The 13,825-nt window shown below is 44.8% G+C and overlaps 1 protein-coding gene across 1 annotated transcript in view; it reads left to right on the top strand.

Moving 5' to 3' along the window:
• The first annotated feature begins 11,775 nt into the window (after positions 1–11,775).
• Positions 11,776–13,825, top strand: part of DEPDC1B (DEP domain containing 1B) — an 81,398-nt gene continuing 79,348 nt past the window's right edge. Inside the window, exon 1 of the mRNA XM_021701960.1 lies at positions 11,776–11,846. Coding sequence (XP_021557635.1) covers positions 11,799–11,846 — 48 coding nt within the window. The 5' untranslated portion in view covers positions 11,776–11,798. The remainder of the gene's footprint in view (positions 11,847–13,825) is intronic.

The raw sequence follows: 13,825 nt of genomic DNA, 5'->3' as shown, positions 1-13,825 counted from the left end.
TACTGGATATAAAAGAAAACAGGGAGCAGAGAGAGCGGGGGCTGGGAGGGAGAGCTCAGGGAGGAGCCCATTAACTAGATTCCCCATTGTCTATAGAAATCTTTAGAGAGCCCAGAATGGGTGTGTGCGAGCTACCATGGCAGGAAGTGACAGGGATGTGTCACAGCCACCACTCTATACCGCATGACTTGGCAGCTCTCTATGCACTACTGCAGAGAGCCTTCCATCTGGATGCTAACATGCATCCTTTCCCCAGTCGATCTTTTCTGTCCTAGCCATTATTCATTTGAAAATGCAGATCTAATTATGACTGTCTCTCCAGCTTAAGCCCTTTAATGGCTTCCCATTACTTGGAAGATAAAGACGAAACCCTCTCACTTGCCTTCAGGGCTCTACAGAGTTAGCATCTGCCCAGCCTTCCTGCCACACAGATAGTTCCTCACCCTAGCTCTTGGCTGAGTAAAGACCTCTACCCTCTTCTGGTTTCTCAAGTTCCTCTCTTAATCTCTGTCTGGAACCCCCTCGACTGCCTACTTCCCTTACCTTCGGCTACCATCACCACTGCCCCCAGCATATACACAAACCCCTTACCCTTGAACTGAGTAATTCCTATTTTTCAGTTCACATGTTTAAGGAAGCCTTCCCAACTACTCAGAGTGTATCAGATTCCCTGTTGTACGCTTAGAACTCTAGAATAGTGTGCCTGTTTTTAGTGCACTTACAGTATTTTTAAATATTTGTATGATCGTCTGGTTTATATTTGCCCTCCACCCCAGACTGTAAGCTCCATGAAAGCCACAGGTGCATTTGTTTTGTTTCAGATTTTATCCTGGGTGCTTAGCTTAACCCTCCACAGAGTATACAAAGTCAGCTTGAAATATCTTGCAGGAAAAATAAAGGCTGCTTAAAGGCTAAAGAGGACATATTGAAAGAACACAAGAGCTGGTTTCAAAAAGACAAATAACAATAATGAATCATAATTTGTTAAATAAGCAAAGATTCATGAGTCCATAATGATACTCAAAAAAGCAGCAGATGGGGGAAAAAAGCCGGAAGTGGCATAGAGGGGACAAAAAGTCTTATTTATAGTGGAACGTCAGCTAAAACATGTAGAAGGAATGGTAGCATTAGAATATTGCTATTTGCAACCACTATTGTAATAACTGATTACAATGGAATGTTAAAACCATTGGGTATAAGTTTGTAGGGGAACAGGATATTCATATGGCCTCATAGATTCACCCTATAGATTATTTATTTATTAAGTATGAAGGAAAAAGATGCCTTTAAAATGAAGAGTTCAGGTGGGTGCCTGCATCAGAGATAATGGGACAAACTGACATGATCTTCCTGATGGGATGCAGTTGGAAGCATACAACGTCATCAATATGGTATTCTTGCTAAATATTTAAGATGAATCTAATTGTAAGGAAGCATCATTACCTTTGACGTATTCTGCAACACACTCTGGCCTTTTCACGTTTGTCATTGTCTTGTAAAAAGGAGGGAGATTGGGTGCCTGGGTGGCTCAGTTGGTTAAGTGACTGCCTTCGGCTCAGGTCATGATCCTGGAGTCCCAGGATCGAGTCCCGCATCGGGCTCCCTGCTCGGCAGGGAGTCTGCTTCTCCCTCTGACCCTCCTCCCTCTCATACTCTCTGTCTCTCATTCTCTCTCTCTCAAATAAATAAATAAAATCTTTAAAAAAAAAAGGAGGGAGATTATTCTAGATCATGGAGAGTAAAGAGACAAGTAAATGCAGAGTGGGGTCCTTAAAATAGGTATAAAAGAAATTTTGAGTAATTGGAGAAATTTAAATACGGATTATAGATTAGGTAATATTAATGTATCAATGTTAAACTTCCTGAGGGTAAAATGATATCATGGCAAAATAGACAAATACCCTGTTTTTAGGAGATGCCAATGAACTATGGGGGTTCAGCAGGGGAGGCTGGGGGATGGTAAATGAAGCGCAATGTTAACATCTGATGAATGTATGTGGAGAGTATGTAGGTGTCATTGGACTAATCTATGAACTTTTCTGTAGGTTTGAAATACTTTCAAACAAAAGTTGGGGAGGTAAATGTTAAGACAAGATGGCTTTAAGCCTGTTCACTAAGAGGGCTTGCTGAAACTTCCTTATCCCTAGATTAGATAGACTTACCTTGTCCTAGTCACCCCTGGACAACCACAGGCTTCTCCCAGCTCCTGTTTTCCCTGTACCCCTTGCCACAGGGTCTATTATTATAAAAGTGGTGGTTCAGAGTAGTGGAACAGATTTGGTCAACATTGTGGGCAGGCAGATCCCAAAGAAAACCCAACAGGACTCACTGTTCAGAGAAGTTCCAAGGCCAGAAATATGCCTCCAGGGCAATGTTTCTCAAACTAGACTGCACATTAGAACCTCTTGAAAATCTGATATCCAGGCTGTTCATTCCCAGAACAGTTAAAGCGCAATGTATGGAAGAGGAATCCAGGCATTGGTAGTTTTTTTGTTTGTTTTTTTAAGAGTTTATTTATTTATTTGAGAGAGAGAGAGCACAGGAGCGGGAGGAGGGTCAGAGAAAGAAGCAGACTCCCTGCTGAGCAGGGAGCCTGATATGGAGCTCGATCCCAGGACCCTGAGATCATGACCTGAGCCGAACCTACTGAGCCACCCAGGTGCCACGAGTCATCAGTAGTTTTTGACGCTCTCCAATTGATTCCAGTGTGCAGACAGGTTTGAAAACTGCTACCCTAAAGAAGTCTGTCTACATGGGAATGGGATTAAGTGAGGACTGGAGTATTCACTCCCGACATCAGTCAGAGAAGAAAAGCAACCCACCTGGGACCCCCAGGTTGTGATAGGATGCAGGCTTAGAAGCGAAAAACTTTTCTTATTAGCTTTAGCAGCTATTTTGTAGACCTCATGGGAATTTCTGCATCAACAATCATGTGGTCTACAAAGTAAAACTGTTTTAGTTATTCTTTCTAATCTGGATGCTATTTATTTATTTATTTATTTATTCATTTATTTTGCCTCGTTACACTAGTTAGACTCTCCAGCAGCACAATGTTGAATAAAAATGATGAGAGCAGACATCCTTGTCCTGTTGCTGATCTTGCGGAGAAAGTGTTCACTCTTTCACCATTAATTATGATGTTAGCTGTAAGATGTTCATAGATTCTTTTTTTTTTTTTTAAAGATTTTATTTATTTATATTTGAGAGAGAGAGAATGAGAGAGAGCACATGAGAGGGGGGAGGGTCAGAGGGAGAAGCAGACTCCCTGCTGAGCAGGGAGCCCGATGCGGGACTCGATCCAGGGACTCCAGGATCATGACCTGAGCCGAAGGCAGTCGCTTAACCAACTGAGCCACCCAGGCGCCCATGTTCATAGATTCTTATTAAGTTGAGAAACCTCCCTTCTATTCTCTGATTTGTTGAGGTGTGTGTGTGTGTGTGTGTGTGTGTGTGTGTGTGTAAATCAGGAATGAATGTTGGATACAGTCAAATGCTTTTTTCTTTTCCCTTATTTAAAAAAAAAAACAACTTTTAAAAATGGAAATTTCCAACATAACAAAAGTCTTCTGGATTCTCCCTCCATCCTCTACTCTCCCCCTTCCTTGCAGTTGCAAATACCTGCTCATTACAGACTCTGCCACATTCCAGATTTTGCTGATTAAAAACCTCCATGGTCTCCCATCCTCTGCAGGTCCTGAAAATTGGTAGCTGGATCATAACAATGAGGTGTGGTCAGGTTTAGGTTCTATTTGGGGGGGCAGGAGGCAAGAATCCTTGGTAGATGGTATTGCGGTCCTCCTCTCCAAAGTTCCCAGCCCGAACTTGGTTCTGGCTATTTGCATTGCGGTTCTGTAGTTACTCTAGGCCCTGCCTCAAGCCTATTTCTTAGTACCTTCTCTGTTCCCATCTCCTTGGGTCCTTTACTTTTCTTGGCCCAGTTTGGAGACCTGACTTGAACGCTACTTATGGCCTTTATTGAACATTCCTTTAGGATGCTACTTCTGGTAACTTGTTCAGCTTTGAGCATAGAATACAGAGGAGCGGGGCGACTGGGTGGCTCAGTCGTTAAGTGTCTGCCTTCGGCTCAGGTCATGATCCCAGGGTCCTGGGATCGAGCCCCGCATCGGGGTCCCTGCTCCGCGGGAAGCCTGCTTCTCCCTCTCCCATTCCCCCTGCTTGTATTCCCTCTCTCTGTCAAATAAATAAATAAAAAATCTTTAAAAAAAAAAAAAAGAATACACAGGAGCATTCTCTCCTGTATTGCCGCCCAGGCCCTCCGGACACTTGTTGGAGGGCCTGCAGAACCCTACCTGCAGGGGTCAGCTGGCCTGGGGGAGGGGATCAGATAATAACATTTCTGTGGTCCAGCCTCTTGTGCCTTCTCCCCAGAGCATCTACTTTCAGGGGTCCTGGAGTCAGGACTGGCGTCTGTGTTTTCGTAAGTTTTGAGGGTTCCAGAGTGTGGACAGGCTGGGGGACCACTTCAGAGTGAAATCTGCATGGACACTCTCCCTCCTATTCCCTCCTTGGAGCTCGAATAAAAACTCTGCATTTGATAATTTATAAACAAAACAAAATAAAACAAAACATTGTCCCATTGTTAATTCCAGGCGCAACCCAATCAGAGATTTTCCAGAGAGAGCTAGATAAGAAAACGTGGTCAAACAGGTTTGAATGTCTAGAAAGTTTCTCTTTAATTTTAAATGAAAAGTCACAAATGGTATATCCAATCAAGCTGGAAACTGAATGCTGCATTTTGTCTACTAAATGCAATCCTTTGATCACTTCCCCCTCCACATTCATAGTTGGTGTTTGGGTTACCATGTAGATGGACTGAATTCCTAGCAATCTGTGAGTTGGCTCATGTTCCCTTTTTGGTCTGGGGTAAACTCCTTGTTTCTTTTTTTTCCTCACACAGCCAAAGACCTGTGACAGTTATTCTTGGGGGGTGGAGACCAGAGGGGGTGTGAGAATGTCTGCTCAGGTGCTAGCCATGTTGTTTCTTGATTGGAGTGCTGGTTGCAAGGGTGTGTTCAGTTTGTGAACATTCCTCAAACCCTCTAGAGATAATGTGTGTGCTTCTGTCTGTATATGTTACAACGAATGAAAAGTTGAAAGAAGAAAGGAAGGAGAGCGGGAGGAAGGAAGGAAGGAGGGAAGAAGAAGGGGCTCTGTGTCAGGAATGAAGAAAAGAAAAATACGAAATATAAAATAATCATCATTAGTAAGGACAAGTGCTGAAAATGATTTTTTAAAGTAGGTATCCAAGCTAGTTTCAGCTTCTTGACTCTGAAAGAAAAGAAGAGCGGCAGTGTTGTAGGCAAACACAATAACCATTGTTGCCTCTGTAAGCCCTTCAGGAGAGCTCAAGCTGCACAGACAGCCAGCCCCAACCCCAGCTCACAGACCTTCCTTGCTCTGCAACAGCTCCTGCCGCGCAGTCTCGTTTTCACCCCTGCTCTGGCTTCCGAAGCCTCGCCCTGCCCCACTTCTCCCTCTCTGGGCTCCCGTGTTCGTTGGTGGTCCACAGGCCTTGGCCACCAGCATCCCCTGCTGCTGCTGCAGGAAATACCCCGTTAAAGAGCTTACCTGGCAGTAAGCACGACTTACAAGTGTGCGGCTGTGAGACCTGGCAGCCATGTTTTCTGAAACTTCTGCCCATTCTCCACCTCCTCTACTTTTCTGGGGTTTTTTGTAAATTGAATTCTCTTTGGCTATATTAACTACAGTTGCTATCTCACGGGCTATTTGTGATGAATCTTTTTAAAAGGCAGATGATGGACGTCATCCTAGTTTTGAGATGTTTCTTCAAAGTGAGCTTAGGTGCTACGGGTCAAGACAATTGATCTGCTGATACGGGGGTTTATCATTTGACTACCTGGGAGCTACCCAAAAGTTCAGTAGCATGTATTGATTTGTAATTCTGCTGAGGCTAGAACTGGAATCTGATGCCTTTGGCAGTAAAATGGAAGAGAAGGTCTTTGATGGAGGTCCAGAGCTTAAGCCTACAAAGAGGGAACCGAGAGGGCGCCTGGGTGGCTCAGTTGTTTAGGCGACTGCCTTCGGCTCAGGTCATGATCCTGGAGTCCCGGGATCGAGTCCCACATCGGGCTCCCTGCTCAGCAGGGGGTCTGCTTCTCCCTCTGCCCTCTTCCCTCTCGTGCTCTCTGTCTCTCATTCTCTCTCTCTCAAATAAATAAATAAAATCTTTAAAAAAAAAAAAAAAGAGGGAACCGAGAATGGGACAGGCTCCTAATCAAGCTGTCACTGACTCAGGGCAGGCTGGGGAAATGAGGTAAGTGAAGTGGCAGGAGTGGTCAGGGAAGCCTAGGTTCAGGGGTGAAGCAGCAGGATTGAGAGCCAGAGAAACAGGTCAGCCAGAGTAGTCAGCCCAAAGGGCTGAAGTGGGACAGTGGAGAAGCCCTCTGTTCGTTCTATATTCTTCCTTCCTCAAAGTCCTCATGTACCTGTAGGGCTCCAGCATACCCAATTCTATCTCCCCCACCCTTTCGATCCAATATTTTCTTTTTTTAAAAAAAAAGATTTTATTTACTTATTTGACAGAGAGAGACGCAGCAAGAGAGGGAACACAAGCAGGGGGAGTGGGAGAGGGGAGAAGCAGGCTTCCCGCTGAGCAGGGAGCCGGATGCGGGGCTCGATCCCAGGACCCTGGGATCATGACCTGAGCCGAAGGCAGACGCCCAACGACTCAGCCACCCAGGTGCCCCTCGATCTAATATTTTCAACCACAGGTCACCCCTATTTGGATGTTTCACTGCCAGTCAAATGCTGCTTGTCCAAACCCCAACTTCTTTTGGCCTTTGCTGTTTAGGAGAAACAGGTCCAGTGACTCAGGTGAATTCTCAAATACCAGTCAATATTTTCCCCACGATGTGCATAAACATGAAGGGGAAAGAATGTCAGAGGCATATTGAGTGGGCGAATCCTAGCTGGTGGCCTAGGCTCACTTCCAAGTGGATGACATGTTCTTATACCAGCCTCAGTGGCGGGGGTGGGGGTTAGTTTTAAGGTTTTGCCTCATCAAAACTAGGTATCTGTGCAAGTCACGGATCTCTGGAGTCACTGGTAAGGAGTCAAACCATAAAAACCAATGGAATATAGATACCTGTATGTACCTCTGTGGGAGGAATCCCCTAAAACTGAATTTTAAACAAGCTACTGTGGTGATTCTTATGAATAGTCAAGTCCCCTCTCTTTGTTCCTTCTTGCTTACCCAGATAAAGCCTGTTTCACTGTGACTAATGGTGCAATCTTTCTGCCAGTCTTCTAGGTGGCATTTAGAGCCACATCTGGCTTTTTCTTTTCCCTCATCCTTTATGGCTAACCATTAACTAAGTACTGACGTTTCTACTATCCCCTCTCCTGCCGTGTAATAGCTAGAACAAACATTAATCGAGAGCTTGTGTATACAAGATGTATCAGTTTTCTATTGTCATATATGGAATTACAATACATTTAATGATTAAAAACAGCACCGGTTTATTAGCTTATTAGCTGGTCAGAAGTCTGGAGTGGGGTGACTGTGCTCTCTGCTCAGTGAATTAGGTGTTGGAAGCCTGAAATCAAGATCTCAGCCAGGCTGATTTCCCTGTGGAGGCTCTGGGGAAAAATCTGCTTCCATGTTCATTCAGGGTGACAGAATTCACTTCCTCTTCGAATCTCCGACTTCTGCCACCAGCTGGAGAAAACTCTCCTCTTAAAGGGCTCATGTGATTAAGTCAGGCTCATCTAGATAATATCCCTATTCCAAGGTCACCTGATTTGGAACCTTAATATCATAGGCAAATTCCCTTTACAGCAGCGCCTGGGGTCATGTTTGACTGAAAAAATGGGAGGAGGAGTAGATACACCAGGTCTGGGAATCTTGGAGACCATCTTGGAATTCTGCCTACCGTACAAGGGAAGCAGAATTCTAAGAAATCTGTGTGTATTTCCTTAAGTAAGTCTTTCAATAGCACTATGAAACAGATACCACTGTTATTTCCTTTTTTTTTTTTAATTAGAAACTGACACGCAGCAGAAGAGTCTTGCCCTAGGTTACACAGCTGTTTTCATAACACTCCACTGCTCTTGGATTTTCATGTCTGTATTCATTCAACTACCTTCTAGGTAGCTTTCCTGTCTCCATGATCTTCTTCCTTGAATTTATTCGATATTCCTTGGCCAGGCCAATGTTGGTTAAATTTTTTTTTGGTCATAAAGTGGCTTTCCTAGATACAAAGAATTATAGTTAGTGATAGCAAAAAAGAAGCCCTGTCCTGATGTGCGAGAACCTGAACTTATGCCCAAATATGAGAATCTAATATGAGAATCCATTCAGCTGTATCCTTGGCAAGGGTTTTATTATGCTAACTTAGAACTGTAATGGTTTGATTGTGAAGTGGCAGGTGATGTGTGTGTGTGTGTGATTATAACACAAGGCACTGGTATGGATTGTGTCTTCTCAGACTCAAAAGGGAGGAGCGAGTGTGGATAATTCTTTAACAATAAGACAAAACAGAATAGTAGGTTCAGGAGCAAATTTTATAGGTTATACTGAAAATATAAAAGTTAGCTATTATATTGCAGAGTATATGCATGTAGGACATATATTTAGAGACAGAATGAATTGAATCAATCTTTAGGAGATGAATAACTTATGAAGCTTAGTTTTACTTTCTCATCCATTTACTCCTTCAACAAGTACTTGTCGAATGACACCATGGGCCAAGCATTGTATCAACCACATTTATTTATTTTCTCCTAGAGTATTGCAAGCTTCCGAACTGGTTTTCCTGCTTTCACTCCACACCTACCCCCATTCCATTCTGCTACCTACACAGTGGCCAGAGAGATGCTTTAACCTATTGAGATCTTGACACACTCTCAAACCTTTCTAATACATTTTCAGCCAATTCAGAGTAAAATCCAATCCCATGACCCATAATGTGACCTAAAGAGCTCTTCTCCTCTCTGTGTCCAAACCCATTTCCTCCCTCTCCCTTTCACTCACTCTGCTCTCGAGAACACAGGCACAGGCCTCCTCCCCATGTTCCCTGGGCATGGCAATCATTTGTCCACTTCAGGCTTTCACAGGGGCTATTATTCCATCAGCTTAGAAGATCCTCCCCCACACAGTTACTCCTTTATTTGACTCAGATTGTTTACTCAAATGTCACTTCCCTGGCCATCTGAGCCAAAATAGCATCCCTGTCCCCACCATCCGCTCCTTTTCCTTCTACTTTTCTTCCCGACACTCAATTACCACCTGATAAGTTATATATATTTTTATGTGTTTAGTTGGCTTGCTGTCTCCTTCCTTACTAGGATGTCAGCTCCTGGGAACAGAGACTTTATTTTTTCCCCTAAAATATTCCAGTGACTGAAACAGTGCCCGGCACATTGTAGGAACTCAGACATAGTGAATAAGTGAAGGAATGAATATAAATCTCTATTTTTTGTGGTATTTATTTTTTAAATGCTGAAATAAAAATATGATTTAACAGTTTCAGCCAAATAGTATGGTTTTACATTTTCCATACATTTTTTGCCTTTCTTTATCACCCATATCCCCAAAGAATATGATGCCCCTATTAGTGAAGAGTATTAATACAATTTCTGGGGGAACATTTCCCAATAGAGTGGTGACAGGACAGACCAATAGCTTTGGAAATCAAGTCACGGATTTTACAACTTTTAAGAACCTCAACAAATGGACTGTCCTCATGGCTTAAATGTCAAGGAACATAACTGAAAGTAGTAGTACAATCCCAATGGCTAAAACCTAATGTAAGCAGTGAGTGACTTGGGTTTCAGCAGAGGAGTTCTTTCAAAACAACCCATCCAACCAGCTGGGAGACATTTCAGGCAGTAGAAGGACTGAATTCAGCAGTTAGGAACTCTCTTGGCAGCGAAGGCCTTGCTCCCACCCACTCCCTACTCAGTGACTGAGAAACACAATTTCCTATCCCCTAATACATTTGATGCCTCTGTTGCTTTTTGTTCCACAGCTTGGAATTTCCTAATGTCGGTGACAAGTCAGCTGGTGATGGTGAAATTGCCAGTATTCCTTGTACCTTATAAAGATGTTCAGGGGCTGAGTCAAAGCTTCTACAGGATTCTGATGGCCTCACACTTAAATATGGCAGAGAAGAGTATGCACAGAAATTTCCCAATTGTTTTTATGTGATGCTGAAAGACTGGTAGATTATCAGCAGCCCAATTTAAACTACTTTCACAGAGACCGTGGCCTCTGATATGGAGATCATTTGGAGATGTTTTTCCAGTAAAAGGGATTATCTTGTCTATAGCTCATGATGGACTCTTGGGAAAAGGCTCAGGAAGCAGGGCATGACGTTCTGATGTTTTGTATCAGATCCCAGTTCCACAATGGTCACTGGTGTTGACAGACAGGTTCTGGAGTTACTTTTCTTCTTTCTCTTGTACCCTACTGTAGTCCTTTCTGATAAGGATTCAGTCCTTGAAGGTAAAAATTATTTTTATATTATCTTTATTGCTTTTTCTGATTAAAAAAAGTAATGCACACATGTCATCTCAGAATTTTGGGGGGCTTTCTAAAATGCACCTAAGTAGGAGGGGTGTTATGAAGGTGGGAGCCTGATCTTTTACCCAGATTTTCTTTAAAAAAATTTATTATTTATTTATTTATTTATTTATTTATTTATTTATTTATTTATTTATTTGAGAGACAGGGAGAGAGCACGAGTTGGGGGGCGTAGGGCAGAGGGAGAAGGAGAAGCAGACCCCAGGACCTGGATCTCATGACCCAAGCGGAAGGCAGATGCTTAATTGACTGAGCCACCCAGGTGTCTCTTACCCAGATTTTTATTATGGTATCTTATCCTGGGTACTCACTGAGGTGACCAGGTATGAACGTTTTCATAGTTTTCAAAGTTCAAAATCAGATTTGAGCTTTGAACTCGAGTTGCAGGTACAGACCGGTGACCTCATTTGTCCCTTTTAACAACAGCAAATCAGACCAACTCAGACCAGCAATTCCTAGGGGGAAAACTGTGAGCAGTAACACAGGTCAAAAGGTCAAAAGACAGAAATTTTCAGGCTGATATAAAACATAGAATTCAAATTCAAGGGCTAGATTACCAAAAGAAAAAAACGGGAAGGTGAATCGGGGCTCTTTCCAGCTCTTTATCGTTCGGACGCGCCGTCGACACTCCGTGGGGCCAAGTCCCCTTACCCAGTGTTTCAGTGTCCCTCCAATTGTAGAGGCGGTGCACGGGCTTCATTTCACTACCCACCCGTCCCAATCCTGTTAGCAGCACGGGCACGTTCACTCTACCTATGAAAGGCGGACACGGATTTGCTCCCCCAGTCCGCGGTTTCCGGTCACCGAATTACACACTTTCATTGACCGTCTCTAGCAGAGACAGCGTGGGCGGGCCTTGGGGAAGTCGGGAGGGCCAGGTTCGCCCCCGGACAAAGCGCAGGCGTCCCTCACGGTCTGCGCACACGCTGGTGTACGCGCGCGAGGCGACGGTGGACAGCCGACTCTGTCCCCGGCCGGTCTGCGCGCCCAGCTCCCGCCGCCGCAGGAGCCTCAAGTGGAGACGCCCGCCCAGCCTCCCGCCGCCTACCTGGCGGGGCCCGTGGGTGCCGGGATCCCGGCGTCCCCGAGGCTCCGCCCCGCAGTTCCCGTCACGTGCCGCCGCGCCGCCCAATCAGCGTCCGCAGCGCACAGGCTCGCGATTCAAACTGCGGCGCCGCCGGCTCGCTGGGATCGGCGCTGGGGCGGCCGCCGCCGCCGCAGCTGCGTACCGGCCATGGAGCACCGCATCGTAGGGCCCGGTCCGTACCGGGCTACCAAGCTGGTGAGTGGAGGTGCCAGGGCCTGGGCGACGCCGCGGGTCCCCGCGATCTGCAAGGTTGGCGGGGCCCGAGTATGGAGGCCGGACCCGTTCCGGCCTCGGCGGCCGTTTTCTGGACGATATTCAAAGAAAGGCTTACCGGGTCTGGAGCTTGGCACGTAGTGGGTGGGTGCAGCTTCGTTCCCGAGACACTGGATTGGTTCTTGGCAGTAAGTGAGCCTTCCAATTTAAAGCGCCCGAAAGAACAGGGTGACCCCACCCCCACCCCCTTTGTCCCCTGGAATCGAACGCCTGCAGCCCGGAGAAGAAGGGCCCCGTGGGTCACCTCAGGGTCCCCCACCCCTTGTAACACTAACCCTTCGCCGCAGTCCAGGCTGGGCGTGTCTCCGTCCTGAGTGTCACTTGTGGTGACACTGAGGTGCTTTCTAACGGTGCCCGGAACGCAGGTGGGTCTTGGCCGCTTTTCTGGTTCCCAGCGTTTCTGGTCTGTCAGCACCTACCTAAATCAGCGGTTGGCCCCATCGGATGTTCTTTTTTTGTTTTTTCTTCTTTTTAAAGATTATTTGACAGAGAGAGTGAGAGCAGGAACACAAGCAGGGGGAGTGGGAGAGGGAGAAGCAGGCTTCCCGCCGAGCAGGGAGCCCGATGCGAGCTGGATCCCAGGACCCCGGGATCATGACCTGAGCCGAAGGCAGACGCTTAACGACTGAGCCACCCAGGCGCCCCCGAACAGATGTTCTGAAAGAGCTTTTACAGACCCTGAGGGTCCAGGGTGCTGCTTTTTCTCCTGGGAGAAGAACTTTGGTATTCAGGGTTCTGAGGCGTAGTTGATTTCTTTGTGATCTGGAGCAAGTGATTTTAGTGATTTGCGTTTTACAGGATCACTCCGACGGAATAGTGGTGACAATTAGGTAATTGCAGGTGTTTAAAGGCTTTCTATGGAAGCCTGCTGGTAATTGGGGGGAAGGGACCCCGCTCCTTGGTCTTTTGCCACTTATGGTAACATATAATTTGGGAATTGGTTTCATTGTTCTGTGTAACCTAACGGATATCCAGGAAAAGATAGGAACAGGATGGGAGGAGTTACTGCACTCATTTTTTTTTTAATTTAATTTTTTATTGTTATGTTAATCCCCATACATTACATCATTAGTTTTAGATGAAGTGTTCCATGATTCATTGTTTGTGCATAACACCCAGTGCTCTATGCAGAATGTACTGCACTCATCTTTGCAAACAGTCTACTACAGCCATTCATAATGATTCATTCATTTAAAAAAATTCAGCAAATATGAATTTAGATTTTCCTTTGGGCTAGCCTCTAAGAGGTGTGGATGGTGCTGACAGGGAACAAACAGGGTTTTAAAAAAAATGTTTTCATATTTATGTCCACTTCACAACTGCTTCTACCGTTTGGAACCATCTGGGATCAGAGCTATTGGTAGGTCCATGTTTAGGGATGAGATAGAGATTGTGCATCATCAGGGACTTTCAAAAACTTTACTCTCCTTTGTGGAGGGAAAAACACATCCCTTTCCCCCAAATTTATTCATAGCACTTATGCAAGGGAAACAGAAGCTCAAGATCTTGGGTAACTAGTTCTCATCCTTCCTGCTTTAGACTAAAAAAGTTACATCATAATTGGAACTGTTAAAATCTCATTCACTGAATTGTATGAATCGCTACTTTTCATGGATATATAGTACCTATGTAATAAGGCACTGCTTCATTCTGAGTCACATTAAGATATTATCAAAGGAATTTATAAAGAAACATGTTCTTTGTTCTCCAGAAGCTGTCAGCCCCCAAGAAATGATATTCAAGTCAAGTTTAGCCAAGACTGATCAAGTTAAGCAGGAAATTTAATTATGTGAATAATTAATGAAAGCACCTCAATTTTTTTCTTTTTTTATTCTTATGTTAATCCCCATACATTACATCATTAGTTTTAGATGTAGTGTTCCATGATTCATTGTTTGTGC

This window comes from Neomonachus schauinslandi, chromosome 7, assembly GCF_002201575.2.
Source record: "Neomonachus schauinslandi chromosome 7, ASM220157v2, whole genome shotgun sequence".
Taxonomy (NCBI): domain Eukaryota; kingdom Metazoa; phylum Chordata; class Mammalia; order Carnivora; family Phocidae; genus Neomonachus; species Neomonachus schauinslandi.
The sequence above is the reverse complement of the archived record's forward strand: the minus strand, read 5'-3'. Positions and strand labels throughout refer to the sequence as shown.